The sequence below is a fragment of the Crocodylus porosus genome, unplaced genomic scaffold (genome assembly GCF_001723895.1).
Source record: "Crocodylus porosus isolate Cpor-Errol unplaced genomic scaffold, CroPor_comp1, whole genome shotgun sequence".
In the NCBI taxonomy this organism is placed as follows: Eukaryota; Metazoa; Chordata; order Crocodylia; family Crocodylidae; genus Crocodylus; species Crocodylus porosus.
This window is the reverse complement of record NW_017728944.1, coordinates 4,530,285-4,545,606: the sequence shown is the minus strand read 5'-3', so window position 1 is coordinate 4,545,606 and position 15,322 is coordinate 4,530,285. Positions and strand designations below refer to the sequence as shown.

The 15,322-nt window shown below is 56.8% G+C and overlaps 1 protein-coding gene across 1 annotated transcript in view; it reads left to right on the top strand.

Moving 5' to 3' along the window:
- KAT2A (lysine acetyltransferase 2A) overlaps positions 1-14,844 on the top strand; it is a 15,003-nt gene extending 159 nt beyond the window's left edge. Inside the window, exons 2-19 of the mRNA XM_019550498.1 lie at positions 7-124; positions 208-331; positions 426-571; positions 1,806-1,895; positions 2,931-3,112; positions 3,926-4,117; positions 4,459-4,565; positions 4,792-4,899; positions 5,698-5,834; positions 6,362-6,570; positions 6,891-7,017; positions 7,743-7,853; positions 7,944-8,087; positions 8,407-8,521; positions 9,952-9,988; positions 11,607-11,670; positions 12,074-12,158; positions 12,598-14,844. Of these exons, the coding sequence (XP_019406043.1) occupies positions 7-124; positions 208-331; positions 426-571; positions 1,806-1,895; positions 2,931-3,112; positions 3,926-4,117; positions 4,459-4,565; positions 4,792-4,899; positions 5,698-5,834; positions 6,362-6,570; positions 6,891-7,017; positions 7,743-7,853; positions 7,944-8,087; positions 8,407-8,521; positions 9,952-9,988; positions 11,607-11,670; positions 12,074-12,158; positions 12,598-12,791 (2,290 nt within the window). The 3' untranslated portion in view covers positions 12,792-14,844. The remainder of the gene's footprint in view (positions 1-6; positions 125-207; positions 332-425; positions 572-1,805; positions 1,896-2,930; positions 3,113-3,925; positions 4,118-4,458; positions 4,566-4,791; positions 4,900-5,697; positions 5,835-6,361; positions 6,571-6,890; positions 7,018-7,742; positions 7,854-7,943; positions 8,088-8,406; positions 8,522-9,951; positions 9,989-11,606; positions 11,671-12,073; positions 12,159-12,597) is intronic.
- The last annotated feature ends 478 nt before the right edge of the window (positions 14,845-15,322 follow it).

Below are 15,322 nucleotides of genomic sequence, written 5' to 3'. Positions count from 1 at the left end.
CTCCAGCGACCCGGCGCGGCCGGGCCTGAGCCAGCAGCAGCGGGCCAGCCAGCGCAAGGCGCAGGTGCGCGGCTTCCCCCGCGCCAAGAAGCTGGAGAAGCTGGGGGTCTTCTCCGCCTGCAAGGTACCTGGCCCGGCAGCACCCCCTTGCCCCGCCCCTGAGCCCGGCCCCGGCCCCCCTCACACTCTCTTGCCGCCCCCGCGCAGGCCAACGACGCCTGCAAGTGCAACGGGTGGAAGAACCCCAACCCGCCCACGGCGCCCCGCATGGACCTGCAGCAGCCGGTGGCCAACCTGAGCGAGCCGTGCCGGAGCTGCGGGCACGCCCTGGGTAAGCCCGGGCAGGGGCTGGGGGAGCGGGGCCAAGGGGTGGCTGCGCGCGGCTGCCGGTGCTGACCCGCCGCCCCTTGGCCGTGGCCGCGCAGCCGACCATGTGTCCCACCTGGAGAACGTCTCGGAGGAGGAGATCAACCGGCTGCTGGGCATGGTGGTGGACGTGGAAAACCTCTTCATGTCGGTCCACAAAGAGGAGGACACGGACACCAAGCAAGTGTACTTCTACCTGTTCAAGGTGTGTTGCTTGGGGCTGTGCCCCGGGGTCCCTGCTCTGCTGCCGGGTGACGCGCAAGCTGGTGCTGGGGCTGGCGACCAGCTGGGCTGTGTGGTCACGTCCCTCCGGTTCAGCAACAGTGTCTAGCCGCTCTTCCGTAGGACATTGGTGCCCCCGAAGCTTATGGAAAGCGGCTGGTAGGGAGCAGGCCCCTTCCCCCTGCCTCCCCTGTTGGCTGCCTTTGGGGTGTTAAGAACCCACGTGCTATGATCTCTCCCCAAACTCTGTCCCAGTGCTGGGCTTGGCTAACTTCCCCCTGCAAGGTTTTGATTTCATGTGGGGCTGCTAGGGGTCGTGCACAGTTAAGGTTTTCTGCCTGCAGTATGCTAGGCCGTTCCCAGCCTCTGACGTGGTGGCCCTTTGATGCTGGTCTGCTAGACAGACCTCTCACCAAGAATCAGATCTGTGTGCCCGCATGCCGTTGCAGTTCCAGTTTTGCTGGACGCAGTGTCTCGATAGGCCAGCTCTTTGGGGAGCGTGCTGCAGAAGTCTGTTTTGGGATCTAGGCTCAGTGGGGGATTGATTTGTTAGGTGCCTGCAGACCTGTTCAATCAGCCCAGCAGCAAGGTGGTTCTTTGGAAACTGCACGGAAGGCCTGAGCCAAGGCCTGTGGGGAGAATTATCTTCAAAGGAAGAACTGGGCATGCTTTGCCACAGGCCTGGCCGGATCTGCAGCTGGCTGCACTGAAGGCAATGCCCAGGCCATGTGGCCCCCTCGACGCACTCTCACAGGGCCCCCAGTTCAGAATCCCCAAAATATAGAGGGCCCCCTCTTGCGTGTCACACCACTGACCACTGGGACGTTCCTTGCTGTTTTTACCTAAAATCCAGCGGGACCTAGAGCTGGCTGGCAGAGGCAGGGGGGCAGTGAGATCTGTCTGGCTGCCCCCACAACTGGGTGCTGTGGCTCTGCATGGGGCAAGGAAGGGTCAGGCCTGCATGGGGCAAGGAAGGGGCTTCCCTCCTCGGTGCTACCCTGGGGCAGGGGCTGCCCTCCTACCTTTGCAGACAGGCGCCTGCAGACTCCAGGCAGGGGCCAGCCAGGCCCTAGAGCACATGGGAGCTGCCCTCAGTGCTGGGGCTGCCTGGTCTCTGGCTTGTTCTTCCTGGTCTTGCTGGAACCCCTTTCTGCAGCCGGCTAACCCCTGCCCTTGCTCTGCCTTCGGTGGTGTAACAGCCTCCTTATGTCCTGCAGCTCCTGAGAAAGTGCATCCTGCAAATGAGCCGTCCAGTGGTGGAAGGGTCCCTTGGGAGCCCACCTTTTGAGAAGCCCAATATTGAGCAGGTAACACAAGCGCTCCACAGCAGGCATTGGTTGTCACAACAACCTCTTCTGCTATAGCAATCCCCTAGTGTGTCTGCGCCCAGGGCCTCCCAGGATGGGGATGCTGCTGCCAATGCCTCCTGTACCTGCTGTTTTATACCATGGTCTTCAGCTTCCTTCTTCCTTTCTCTCCTACCCCTTGTAAAACTAGAAGAACTTCCTTGCAGCTCAGTGATGCTTCTCCCAGATAGAGGTTCTCCTGGGCTCTTCAGGAGCAAACCAGGCTGCATTTTGGTGCAACAGTGTGCCAGAGGGTCTCTGTGCTTGAAGGCAGGGATGTGATGGAGAGGCATGGAGCTGGGCAGTTGCTGGGCTGCGCTCCTCTCTTCTGACTCCACACCTGCTGTGTGCAGCTTTGTCCATGCTTCTCCCACCCTGCTCTGCCCTGCCCATCTCTTTCCTTAGCTCTCTGGCTGTGGTGACAACATCACATCTGGTAATTGGATGCAAGTCGCTTGCCCCCATGTTCTGCTACTGGGCCCCTCTCACTCCTGACCAGCAGTCCTATGGGTATCTCTCTCTTTACGCACAGTTGCCAGATCTGCCAGCCTATGGGCAGACTTTTGCAGCGTGATGTTACTTCATTCCCTCCCTGCCCCAACCTACTTACTGCCTGAAGCAAAGCTGAACCTCAGTCTCTGCTGATAGTTGCAGCTATCCCATGCTGCCTCTCTGGACTCTCTGGCCCTCCTGGTCCATTAACCTCACCCTCTGCACCCTCACCATCCCTTGATCATAGGACCATAGAAAAGTAGGCCCTCAGGAAGTTGTCTAGCTCTGCCCACTGCTCAAAGCAGGATCATCCCTATCTAAACTGTTCTATACAAGTGCTTGTCTAAGCTTTTTGTAAAGCCATGCCGACAACCCTGTTGCGCAGCTGCAAGGCACTTTGTGTGGAGCTGTCTTAGCACTGACCATGATGTGGTGGTGCCTCCAGCTGGGGCATGCCGCAGCTTCATTCATCCCTGATGTCCCACCTGCCTCCTCCTCTCGCAGGGAGTCTTGAACTTTGTCCAGTACAAGTTCAGTCACCTGCCACCCAAGGAGCGACAGACCATGTATGAACTCTCCAAGATGTTTCTGCTGTGCCTCAACTACTGGAAGCTGGAGACGCCCTCCCAGTTCCGGCAGCGCTCTCAAAATGATGACGTTGCCACCTACAAGGTGAACTACACCAGGTGAGTGCTGGAGTTCTGGGATGTGGGGGGTAGGGGAGCTGAAATGGGTGGTCCCTGTGTCAGGGCAGAGCAGGGAGGAGTCATTACAGACCCTTTGTGTTCTCAGTGCTTGTCATTGATTCAGGGGACACTTTGCTTTGGGGCTCTTAGCTCCTCCTTGGCCCCAGAGCCTGGGCAGGCACTGTCCAAAGCTTCACTGACTTTCCATCCATATCGGACCATTGCAACCTGGGAACTATGAGACGTCTTTCTCCCCTGAACTGCCCCATCTACTCTAGTCCCAGCATCCCTTGTCCTGGTTCCTGCCACACTGCCGGCTATGAGCCCAGCAAACCCTGAGAAACTGATCAGACTCCTTGAAAACAGACACGAGTCCCACTGCAATCTCACCTCTACTCCTGCAGGCTCAGAGCTGGGCATCCTCATGGCACTCATGGCAAAGGCTTGCTGGGCTGAGAGCCTGCAGCCTTGCTGGGCAGTGTTACATTTACTTAACAGGTTGCTAGGATGTTGTGTGGAAGGGGTGGGAGTAGTCTGGGAGGACAAGGACCCACAAGCTGAGACGTGTGTCCTTGGTTGAGAGCAAAGAGGTCTCGCTTTGTCTAGCACTCTGTTGGGGAAGGGCCCCCTTCTTGACTGCAGTCACTGTCTCCTCTCTGGCTCCCCTGCCCTTCCCATTCCCTGTGAGATGCATCTGCCAAGCCCATGGCTGCCAAGCCCATGCCCTGTTCATGAAGGCAACCCTCTGGGGTGCCACACCCAGGGACCAGAAATGGGCCAATCTCTAGGAGTGTCTGCTGTTTTGTTGCCTAGATGGCTGTGCTACTGCCACGTGCCGCAGAGCTGCGACAGCCTGCCCCGCTATGAGACCACTCATGTCTTCGGCCGTAGCCTCCTCAAGTCCATCTTCACCGTCACCCGCCGGCAGCTGCTGGAGAAGTTCCGGGTGGAGAAGGACAAGCTGGTGCCTGAGAAGCGGACGCTTATCCTCACCCACTTCCCTAAGTAGGTGGCCTGGCCCCAGAAAGGTCAATGGCAGCTCTTCTTCCCCTTAGTCCTCCACAAGGGGCAAGGAGTGCAGCCAAGCTCTTTCCTAGGTGTTGTGGACTCAGCATTAATGCTTGTGGCAAGGCGTGGGCACTGGGGACTGAACCTACCATGGGCTCCCCTGGCTGGGTGAGGCTTCTAGCGGCTCTGTCCTCCCTCGCTACTAGCGAGCGCAACAATCGTGCTCTCTCATGGCTGACACTGTGCTGTCAAGTGGGTAAAGCTTCCAGTTCCCTAGGCTGCATGTGCCCTCCTCTGGTGGTCCTGCTGACTCATATTTTATGCCACTCTGCACCCAGGTTCCTGTCAATGCTGGAGGAGGAGATCTATGGGGAGAACTCTCCCATCTGGGAGTCTGACTTCACCATGCCAGCCACGGAGGGCACCCAGCTAGTCCCACGCCCAGGTACTTGATAACAGAGTGGCTCATCCAGCATGTGAGGTGCCCCTGTAGGCTTGACAGCTTGCTGCATCCTCTGCATGCCAGTGCTGCACTCCACACCACCTCTGTGTGTCAGGGGCACAAGGGTCCAACCTGAAGGAGGCCTTGTGAGCAGTGACTGCACTCTGCCCCTTGGTCGCTATGTAATGGGGTGGGTTTGGCTAGTGAAAGCCACTGTTGTGCTTCCCAGCAGCTGTTAGTACTGTGGCTGTGCCCAGCACCCCACTGTTCAGCAAGAAGCTCAGCAGCAGCAGCTCCTCCATGAGCATGGACACCAGTGCTTCGGAGCCCATGCCAGGTAATGCTTGGGAGGAGGTGGGGGAAGGTGCTGGGACTTTAGGGGCTGGCACAGACTTCCTGCTCTGATTTGTTCAGGAAAGGATAATCCCAGGTCTGGGAGCCAGTCTGCAGCCAGTGCCAGCTCGGTGCACAGAGAGCAGAGACCCAGCCTAGCCCTGGTGTGAATCCCTTGGGGTCAGTGGGACAGCTGGGAAATTGGTCTGAGGTTTACAGGTGTGGGGGCTCTTGCTCCCATAATGGAGAAGGGTTGGCAGGGCAAAAGAAGCAGACCCATTAAGTGGCAGCCCTGTGTGCAGGGTGTAGGTTTTGTGGGTGTGTGCACTGGCAAATTCATACATGAAGGCTCTGGGCCTGACACTGGGGCATGCTCAGACCACTCTCTTTCTCTATAATCTGGTACAAACCTGTTCCGCTGAAACGGGAGGAGTGAGAAGCCAGTGTGAAAAACCCTTGTCTGCTGCCAGCCCGGTGTACTGAGCCTTTTGGGGACTCTGTGGGGCACTGGGACTGACTTTCCCTAGTGAGGCAGGTCTGTGTGGAAGCCATACAGAAGGGCATCCTTCCTTCAACTCCTGTGAGCATAGGGCTTTTCAGAGTCCCAGTAGGTTGTGGGACTTGAGACAGTATTGGTTGTCATGGCATCCTGTGGGCAGGGCTGTGGTTGTCTCTGTGTGGCATGGGGAAGGGGGATCCCAAGCCATGTGGGGTGGATGTCAGATCCACTAGCAGCCCCTGGTTGCAGTCTGAGCTCTGTGGTGACTGTTCTCCCCCCCGTCCGCTACCCGCCCTCGAGGAGGTGAGAAGCGGAAACTGCCCGAGAGCCTGACGCTGGAAGATGCCAAGCGTATCCGGGTCATGGGTGACATCCCCATGGAACTGGTCAACGAAGTGATGCTGACCATCACAGACCCTGCTGCCATGCTGGGGCCAGAGGTACGGTGAGGTGTGGGGGCAGAGGACCTATCGTTTGCTGGAGCAGACCACAGAGCTGCTAACAGCTTGGGATGGTTGTTGCTGGTGATGGCCGGCTCTCCATTTCTGCAGGGTCTGGCTCTGGTATCGCCACCCTCCAGTGAGACTGGGTAGGATAAGTGGGATTGCCAGCTCTTCACACAGTGGTTCTGGACCTGCTGGTGGGGGTGGTTTTGACCTCATGTTGGGGTTGGTTGTGGGGATCACTCTAGATGGGAGATTGGAGCTGGCATGGGTATGGTATGGGCTGGGGGCTCTGCACAGAGCTTCCTCATTCAGCAAGGGAGAGAATGAAGTTCCAGTTGCAACAGTGCTGGGGCCCTGCTGTGATGCTCTGAGCTGCCTTGACTTGCAAAACAGGGCCTTTCTTCTGCACTGGTGGCCCCTGTGTCCTTCTTACTGGTGGGCTTGGTGAGCAGGGTGCTAGGGGGAGAGGCTTGTGTGAGTGGGTGCGGCTCTCTCTTGCACTCTTGCCCCTGGACCCCCAGACCAGCCTGCTATCAGCAAATGCGGCGCGGGACGAGACAGCGCGGCTGGAGGAGCGGCGTGGCATCATCGAGTTCCATGTCATCGGCAACTCACTCTCGCAGAAATCCAACAAGAAGATCCTCATGTGGTTGGTGGGGCTGCAGAATGTCTTTTCCCACCAGCTGCCCCGAATGCCTAAGGAGTATATCACACGCCTCGTCTTTGACCCGTACGTTGGCTGAAGCCAGGGAGGGTGGGATTGGTGGAGTTTCCGCTCTGCTCTAAGGAATTGGGCTGTTCTCACATTGGGTCAGAGCTTAAAATGACATTTGAGAACCTGTGTTTTAGTCTCTGCTCCAGGGCTGTGGGTCACCCCAGCTACAACTTTACCTTTCTGCCACATAATACTGATAAATTCTTGGGGAATAGGGAGCCCCTGATTGCCCCAGGTGGGCTGAGATAGCTCCTCATCCCATAAACTGCCCATCCTCAGGCCCTTCCTGATTGATTCAAATGCCCTCTATGCATTTGCTGTGCCTTTTCCTGCAGCAAGCACAAGACGCTGGCTCTGATCAAGGATGGCCGAGTGATTGGGGGGATTTGCTTCCGCATGTTCCCCACCCAGGGCTTCACGGAAATTGTCTTCTGTGCTGTGACATCCAACGAGCAAGTGAAGGTGAGAACACGTGGCAGCTCATTGAGGGTGTTGGAGCACCGTGCTTGGTTTGCTTGAGAGCAAGCAGGGGTCAGCTGGGATTGGAAGGTAGGATGGAAGGGCACTCCTGAGTTGTTTGGGGGAGCCCTAGGCTGGGAAGCTACTTTAGTATTAGGGAAGCATAGAATCGTAGAAAAGTAGGACTGGAAGAGACCTCCAGTGGTCATCTAGTCTAGCCCCCCTGCGCGGGGCATTATCATTCCCATCCAGACCATGCCATGCAAGTGCTTGCCTAACCTATTCCTAAAACTATACAATACAATCTGCCCTGTCGCACAACAGTGAGGCCTACTGCCTAAAAGCACCTTAAACTGCCATAGGTTAAGCAAAGAGATGAGGGTTGTCAGCATCTTGCTTCCACAGGGGTTGTTAAAATGCACTCAAGCACAGGACAGGCCTGGTCTGTGCTGCTTTGTCCTGGCCAAGAAGCCAGGGTTGGAGTGTGTGTAATGCTGGTTCTTTCTGATTCTGGACGATAGCCCTGCTGGTACCTGTCCCCATCCACGCCCTGCTCTGGGCTTGCGTGGAACTGTGGGTTAGCTTCCCCCAGCTGCTTGGGATCCCTGTCTGAGATGATGCCTGTGGCTTGCAACCAGCATCTGGCTGTTCTGTGCTAGGCAGCCTGGGGCTCTGTGGCACCTACCTGATGGGGGCATGCGAGCGTGTCTGTTTATCTGTCTTCCCAGGGGTATGGGACACACTTGATGAACCACCTGAAGGAGTATCACATCAAGCACACCATCCTGTACTTCCTGACCTACGCCGACGAGTATGCCATTGGGTACTTCAAGAAGCAGGTACAGCGTCCCGGGCCCTACAGGAACCAGCAGCTCTTCCCTGTCAAGGAAGCGGGGAACTCACTCTAACGACCCCTTTCCCCAACCCAGGGCTTCTCCAAGGATATCAAGGTGCCAAAGAGTCGCTACTTGGGCTACATCAAGGACTACGAGGGGGCGACTCTGATGGAGTGTGAGCTTAACCCCCGCATCCCTTACACTGAGCTTTCCCACATCATCAAGAAACAGAAGGAGGTATCTCTCTTAGGACACAACTTCATTGGTGCAGGGTTCTGGAAAGGTCTTGCCAGGCTGAGTCCGAGTTGCCTTTAACTGGCTTTTAAAATGGTAGATGAAATAAAGGGGGCATGCTGGCTGCCAGGAGCTCACCGAGGGGTGAGTCTGCAACCAGAGCTCCAAGGCTGCCAAGTGCAAACCAGGCATTGTAGTCAAGCTGTAGATAGCGCTTTGGGGAGGAGTTCTAGGGAGCTTGGCAGCGGAGTGTTCAGGTCTCCCACAGCAAAGTGCTTTGCAGCATTGCCCTGGGATTCCAGCCTTTACCCGTCTGCCACAGATCATCAAGAAGCTGATTGAGAGAAAGCAGGCGCAGATCCGTAAGGTGTACCCAGGCCTGACCTGCTTCAAGGAGGGTGTGCGGCAGATCCCCATTGAAAGCATCCCTGGCATCCGTAAGTTCCTGCCTCTGCAACCCTTGGTGTCTGTTTTCCCTGTTCCATCTCCCCTCTCCCTCATTACTGAGCAGCTCAGCACAGCAAATTTCTTTGAGTCTAGCTGCCCCAAATGTCCCAGGAGCTGCTGATTCGGGTCTCAGGAAATGTGTGCACACTTCCGTCATGGGGAATGTGGAGGCATATTGATAGTACATCTAAGTTACTGTGGACCTATTGATGGGAGTGGGGAGACGCTCTTGCTGTGGAAGAAGGGCTTGGAATAGTATTCGGCATTATTGCGTGTTGTACTTCTCTTTTACCCGACACTTGCATGCCTGTGTGCATCTATAGCAAATGCCTGGATGTTGGTTATGGGCCTCTTGAACCCTTGCAGTAGCGGGGGCTGTAAGTTTATGCCTCTTGCTTTCTAAGGAAGCCAGGCTCATCACTATTGATGAATACACCTCTGCATTGTTGCCAACTGAAGTGGGGTATACAACTCTGTGATGTCCTGTATTTGCTGCCCAGTCCACCTGGGGACGGGAGGGTGCTCAGGTCACTCTGCAGTGAGGTGGCAAAGTATAGCTGCTCTGTCCAAAGCCCAGCTGGAGAAAAATCACTTGCAGGAGGTCCAGATTCACTCTAAGCACCAACTGTGTGTGGCTGGGGCTGGGCAGGTAAACCATGCTGTCCCCTGGGATGCACTTAGGGTCATCACAGGTGGGTGCAACAAAACTGCTCCCTCCACTAGCTAGGGCTGGAACCTGCTGCAGCTGCCCAAAGTCTTGTCTTGTGAAGCATCCCAGCTGTGTACAACACTGCTGCTGCTGCTGCCACCTGCAGGCCAGGCTGTGCCACTGCCCTGCCAGATGCCTCCTGTAGCAGAGAGCTCTGCTTCCCTTCCAGGTTTGAGATGCTTTAAACTTGTCCCAGGAGTCGTACCTCTTGGGCTGGGATGTGAGGCCTGAAAGCTGCTGGGATTCCTTAGCAATGGTGCAAATGGAGGCATAACACTGGGGATGCAGGGAAGGGTGGTCTCAGGGGCTTTGCCAGAGACTGCCAGACTCTTTGAGCTCTGCTCCCTTCCATGGCAATGCAGGTTCTTGGCCAGCTCTAAAGTTCTGCAAGTGTGACAGCTCTGTGCTGAGGCGTGACAGCTCCTGACATTCTCCCTCCCACCACCCCCCACCTTCCTTCGTTCCTTGGAACAGGGTTGATAGGCCAGATCGCTACCAAAGACTGCAGTGGCGGGGAGGGCACAGTGGGAGGCCTTGCCGCCTGTTCTAATGTAGTCTGGAGGGCGATGCTGGAGTTGGAGTTAGCTGAGTGCCTGGGCTACTCTGGGCTTGGGGTGGTGAGACCCAGAAGGACTGATGAGAAGCCAGTGCTGTACTGGGAAGGGGACAGTGACCCTCATGTGTGAACAGACTCTTCTCCCTGTCTCCCAGGAGAAACGGGATGGAAGCCCCTGGGGAAAGAGAAAGGGTAAGTGCCATTCTTAGCCCAGAGTTAGCATGTGGCCTGGGTTGGTGGTCAGAGGCAGCAGCATAGGGGTGATCTTGAACCTCTGTAGGCCTCTGGGCCAAGTGAGGGGTCTTGATGCTAGACTTTGCAGGTGATGTAGAGATGGAGGGGGTTGTGCTTCATTCAGTGCTGCAGCTGGTGGGTGTCTGGTCAGCAGTGCTTCTACCCTCGTAAGTGCAAGAGCCCCTATGGCACACTTGGTCTGAGGGTGGTCATGCTGCTCTCAGGTCCTAGGGCAGGGGCAGTCAATTATTTCGGGCGGAGGGCCGCTTACCCAGTTTTGGCAGGCTGTCGAGGGCCACATGGGTAGCCCCGCCCCTTGACAGGTGCCCCGCCCCCAGTCACCATCTTGGGACCAATGTCCCAATGTTTTGGGACCAATGTCCCAGGGCCAGCACCAGTAGGGCTCAAAGTGGGGCACAGGCTGGCAGGAGTCTGCGGACCCAGGCTGGGATGCACCAGCAGGGAGAGGGGGGAGCTGGCCCGGCTCCATAGAGCCCCTGCCAACTGGGACCCACTCCTGCCACCCTGTTCTGAGCCCTGCCAGCACTGGCCCTGGGACACTGGTGCGGGCCCCGTGTTCCCGCTGGCTCCCTGCCCACTCTTTCCCAGTGCCCCCCAGCCTGCCAGCAGGGAAGAAGCTGGTGCTGAGCATAGGGAAAAGCAGCCTCTCACCTGCCCCGTGAACAGCGCTCTGTCCTGCAGGCACTCGCAGCCCACGTGGGGCTGTCCGAAGCAGGCACAGGCAGCCCCATGTGGGCTGCAAGCGGCTACAGCACAGGGCGCCAGCCACAGGACGAGCAAGGGGCCGCTTTTCCCTGTGCCAGGAAGGAGCCTGAGGAAAAGCTAAGCACAGGGGTGGGAAAAGTGGCCCTTCCTCCGCCCCATGGCCAGCGCTGTCTGCTGTAGCTGCTCGCAGCTCACGTGGGGCTGTCCGAAGCAGGCACAGGCAGTCCCACATGGGCTGCAAGCGGCTGCACTGTAGGGCGCCAGCCACGCGGTGGGCAAGGGGCCGCTTTTTCCCCCCCTCCCCTGCTCAGCTTTTCCCTGGGCTCCTTCCCTGCCCGGGGTCCCACCTTACCTGTAGTTCTAGCACAGGGCAGCCATGTGGTCCCAGGCCAGAAGCCCCTGCTGGGACTTCCAGCTGTGGGGTTGCGGGGGGGCAGGCGGACCCTGCTGTTGTGGGAGCCCACCGGGCTTCTCCTGGGTCCTACTGCCCTTGGTTCCTGTCATTTTTGACAGGAACCAAGGGCAGATAAGTATTAATTTTCTAAATTTTTTTAGGGGCCCCACAGGCTGGATCGAATGGCCTCATGGGCTGGATCCGTCCTGCGGGCTGTATTTTGCCCACCCTTGTCATAGGGGCCAGGTGCCCTGGTGCTCTGAGCTAGTGCTTCCTACTTAAGGAGAGCATGCACCAGTCTAAGCTGTCCGGGAAAAAGGAGACATTGTTCCCAAGGTTGGGAGCCCAGTGGCCTGGGCACCTGACAATATTGTTCATTGTCACCTATGGGTGCTGGGAAAAGACAAACATGTTTGGCGCTGACAGACTGAGCACTGTCCAGGTTTTCCCTTACAGGAAAGAGCTCAAAGATCCAGACCAGCTCTACAACACCCTGAAGAATCTCCTGGCCCAAATCAAGGTACTGGGATTGTGGGCTGGGGGGATGCATCCTTGGGGGTACCCTCCTGGCACAGGGGTACCAGAGGCCTAGTTAATAGCAGCATTAGTGAGACCACTAGACCCTTCTGCCGCAAGCCGGGCCAGAATCCAGGACAGCTTCTTGGCAGTGTGTTCTGACTTTTCTGGCCATCTGTCACCTTCAGCAGCCACAAGGACCCCTGGGTTCATTGGGTTGCAGTTCTGACCCATGTTCCTGATTGCAACTCTTTGGTTCAGCATCTGAGTTTCCCAGAGCAGTGGGTGCTGGAAGTCAGCAACCTGTAGGGCTTGATACTGGTTGCAGGGGCTGGGGAAGGGGGCCTGCCTGCCATTTTTTTTTCCTGTTGAATTGAATGAGGTTCTTAGTTTTTCTCCTTCCATAGACCCACCCCAGTGCTTGGCCCTTCATGGAGCCCGTCAAGAAGTCTGAGGCACCTGATTACTACGAAATCATCCGCTTCCCTATCGGTAGGTGGGCACCTGCCCTGTGGGGCCAGAGCTGAGGGAGGGGCTGGTAGTCAGGACCCCTGGGTTCTCTGAAGTTTTGGGAGGGGAGATGGAGAGGAGGCCCAGACTTTGTCCTCTGTTTGGAAGGAAGAGAAGATACCAGTGGTTAGAGCAGGGAGAGGTGTTGAGCATCAGGACTCCTGGTTTGTCGTCTTGCCTTTGGAGGAGGTGTTTGGGGCTCTGCAAGTTGGAAATCAAAGGTCCTGCGCTCTGTTAGCCTAACCTCTGCCACTGACACATGGCAACATCAGATAAATTCCTTCCCCTGCCTGTGTAGAGTTGATAAGACTGAACTGGCAGGGCATTTAGGGGGGACCAGAAGGGACTCTTGTGTGGGATCAGAAGGGTTGGGGGGGAAGGATTAAAGCCATGCAAGAGCTGACTGCTGTCCCCCTTGCAGATCTGAAGACCATGACTGAGCGCCTGAAGAACCGCTACTATGTGACCAAGAAGCTCTTCATCGCGGACCTGCAGCGTATCATCACCAACTGCCGAGAGTACAACCCACCTGATAGTGACTACTGCAAGTGCGCCAATACTCTGGAGAAGTTTTTCTACTTCAAACTCAAGGAGGGGGGCCTCATAGACAAGTAGCACAGGGGAGAGCCCTGTGGCACTGGGGGGTGGTGCTCCAGCTCCTCCTTAGAGCAGGTGCCTCCTGGTCTTATGCTCCCCGGCAGCCAAAATGCTGGTGTGCAGGGCAGGGGTGGCATGTCTTCTTGTTTACATCCTCCAGGTGGGGTCTGCACTCTTCCCAGCTCAGCAAGGCCTGGTTGCTGCCATGTACGGGGTGCAGGCTGCTGCTGACAACCTGGGTGCTGAGCAGCAGGTGGGGGTGCTCTTTCATGGGCATTTGTCATTTCACAAACAGAGGCTGGACTCTGACGGGGCTGTGGTGATGGGGCTGTGGTGGCTGAATGGCAGGAGCCGTTCAAGGCCTTTACAGCATTATGGGCTGGACTTTGCATCACCGTGCAGCCTTACTCTGGAGGAAGCAGCATGGGTAGCTTGCTGTAGAGGCCTTTTTCCAGAAGGGAATGGACCTATACCGATATTCTGGCCTGCTGTGAGGTCCTATCAGGGCTGCCCACTCTCTTCTGCTGGGGCTGCGCCTTATCTGGCCGTAGGGGCTCCCATTGCTATGTGATTAGCCCAGAGCAGCAAGGGGATGGTAGGGAACATACAGGGGCGCTTGGCCAAAGCAGCCCAGAACTACTGGCATGTGCCTGTGTTTTGTCTTGCTCTACAAAGCAGAGTCTGGACCTGCTTCCTGCCCTAGCAGAGCTGCCTTCCCTCTCCCCGCCCTCTTTGAGCCTGGGCTCTGCCTCCTCAGCCTGGCATTATGCTGCTGGCTCATGCTCTGTCTTGCTGCACATGCACACTGCGCCTCCATCCCTGCCCTTTACCATGTGAATGTATGACCAGGGCCTTCCTGCCTCCTAGGCTGTCTAGAAGGGGACAGATTGGGGAGGTTATGGAGCAGGAGCCCACTCACCTGTGGTCTGAGAAGGTGTCAGGGTCTTGCCTGGGGCCTTCAATTCTTGTTCTTAATTGAAGATGCATCAGAGCTCCTACCCCTGTCCCATTGCCGCTCTCCGCCCTTTTCTTCCTGGGGTACAGAGACAACTACTCCATTTCCTCTGAGTCGTGCTCCATCTGTGCCCTGGCACCCCCTTCTGTTGTACGGGCTGTGGCCATGTGCCCCACTAGACACTCCACTGCCCTGCTACTTGTCACACGGGTCACTGTCCTGCTTGAGCCCTTCCACTGGACTTCAGTTTAGGTCCCTGCCATGCTCTGAGTTCTGCACAAGCTGTCTTCTTCCTGCTCTTCACTCCACCCACTCCACTGCCTTTCATGACTATCCTTAGCAACCTCCATGGCTGCTCTGGTGCTAGGATCCTAGGGCAGAGCCCCGTGCCTATCACACAGAGGTGATGTTGTGCCACATGGTCTCTGCCTTGGGAGGAAGCATTGGCCCAGGTCGTTCCTGGGCAGTGAGTGTAAGTGCAGGGGAGTGGAATCCTTTGTCTATCGTCAGGGTGGAGCTCAGATGTTCTTGGCCAAGGGGGTAACTGCAGAGGTGACCAGGGCTTCACCAGTTCTGGCACTAAGCAATTTGGACCAAGCATGGGACTCCAGCCCCCACCCCCACACACTTCTTCCTGCTAGCCATCTTGCCAGCAACCTTGCCCTGCCTCAGACAGTGGACAGCAGACCAGGTGCATAATCGCCCCATTTCTTCTTGCATGTGGCTGCAGCTTCTGAGAGCTAGAGGCTGCCACTTCCATGCCCAGCATCTTCCTGAGCCCGCAGGCAGCCCCAGGGGAGTTCAGGGCCTTCACAGGAGCCTGTTCCTCACTGCTCTGTCCCTGTCTGCCCAGCTGCTGGACTGAGCAGATTTTTCCCCTGCTCTGGAAGCGAAATGAAGATAAGCTGTGTTTGTACTGCCTCCCCCACACCATTGACTGCCTCTTATCTTTTCTGCTGTGCTTGCCTGTCCCTTATGCTGTCCTTGCCATGTGAGAGCAGGTGCTCCTCATGCCTGGCTTCTGCCTTGCTGGGCTGTACCCACACCCAGCCCTGCCCATCCACCCATTCCACCTCACACTTGTGGGTTTTTTTAAATAAATGTACTTGTCCAAAATGGAGTGTGCCTCTTCTTACTGGCTTTCCTGAGCAGATCATCAAGTCTGACCCCCTGCCATGGCAGGAAAGAGCACTAGGGTCAAACGACCCCAGCAAGGTGATTGTCTAGCTATGTCTTTAAGACCCTCAGGATAGGAGCCAGCACCACTTCCCTCGGAAGTTGGTTCCAGATCCTAGCCGCCCTGACAGTGAAGTAGCACCTCCTGATGTCTAATCTGAATCTACCCTCTGCCAGCTTGTGACCGTTATTCCTAGTCACTCCTGGTAGTGCTCAGGGGAACAGGGACTCCCCCAATGCCTGCTGGTCCCCCGAATAGTTTGTAAATGGCCACTAGACCCCCCCTCAGCCTTGTCTTGTGGAGGCTGAACAGGTTCAGGTCCCTTAGCCTCTCCTCGTAGGGCCTGCCCTGCTGCCCCTTGATCACGCGGGTGGCCCTCCTCTGGACCCTCTCCGTGTTGTCCACATCCCTCCTGAA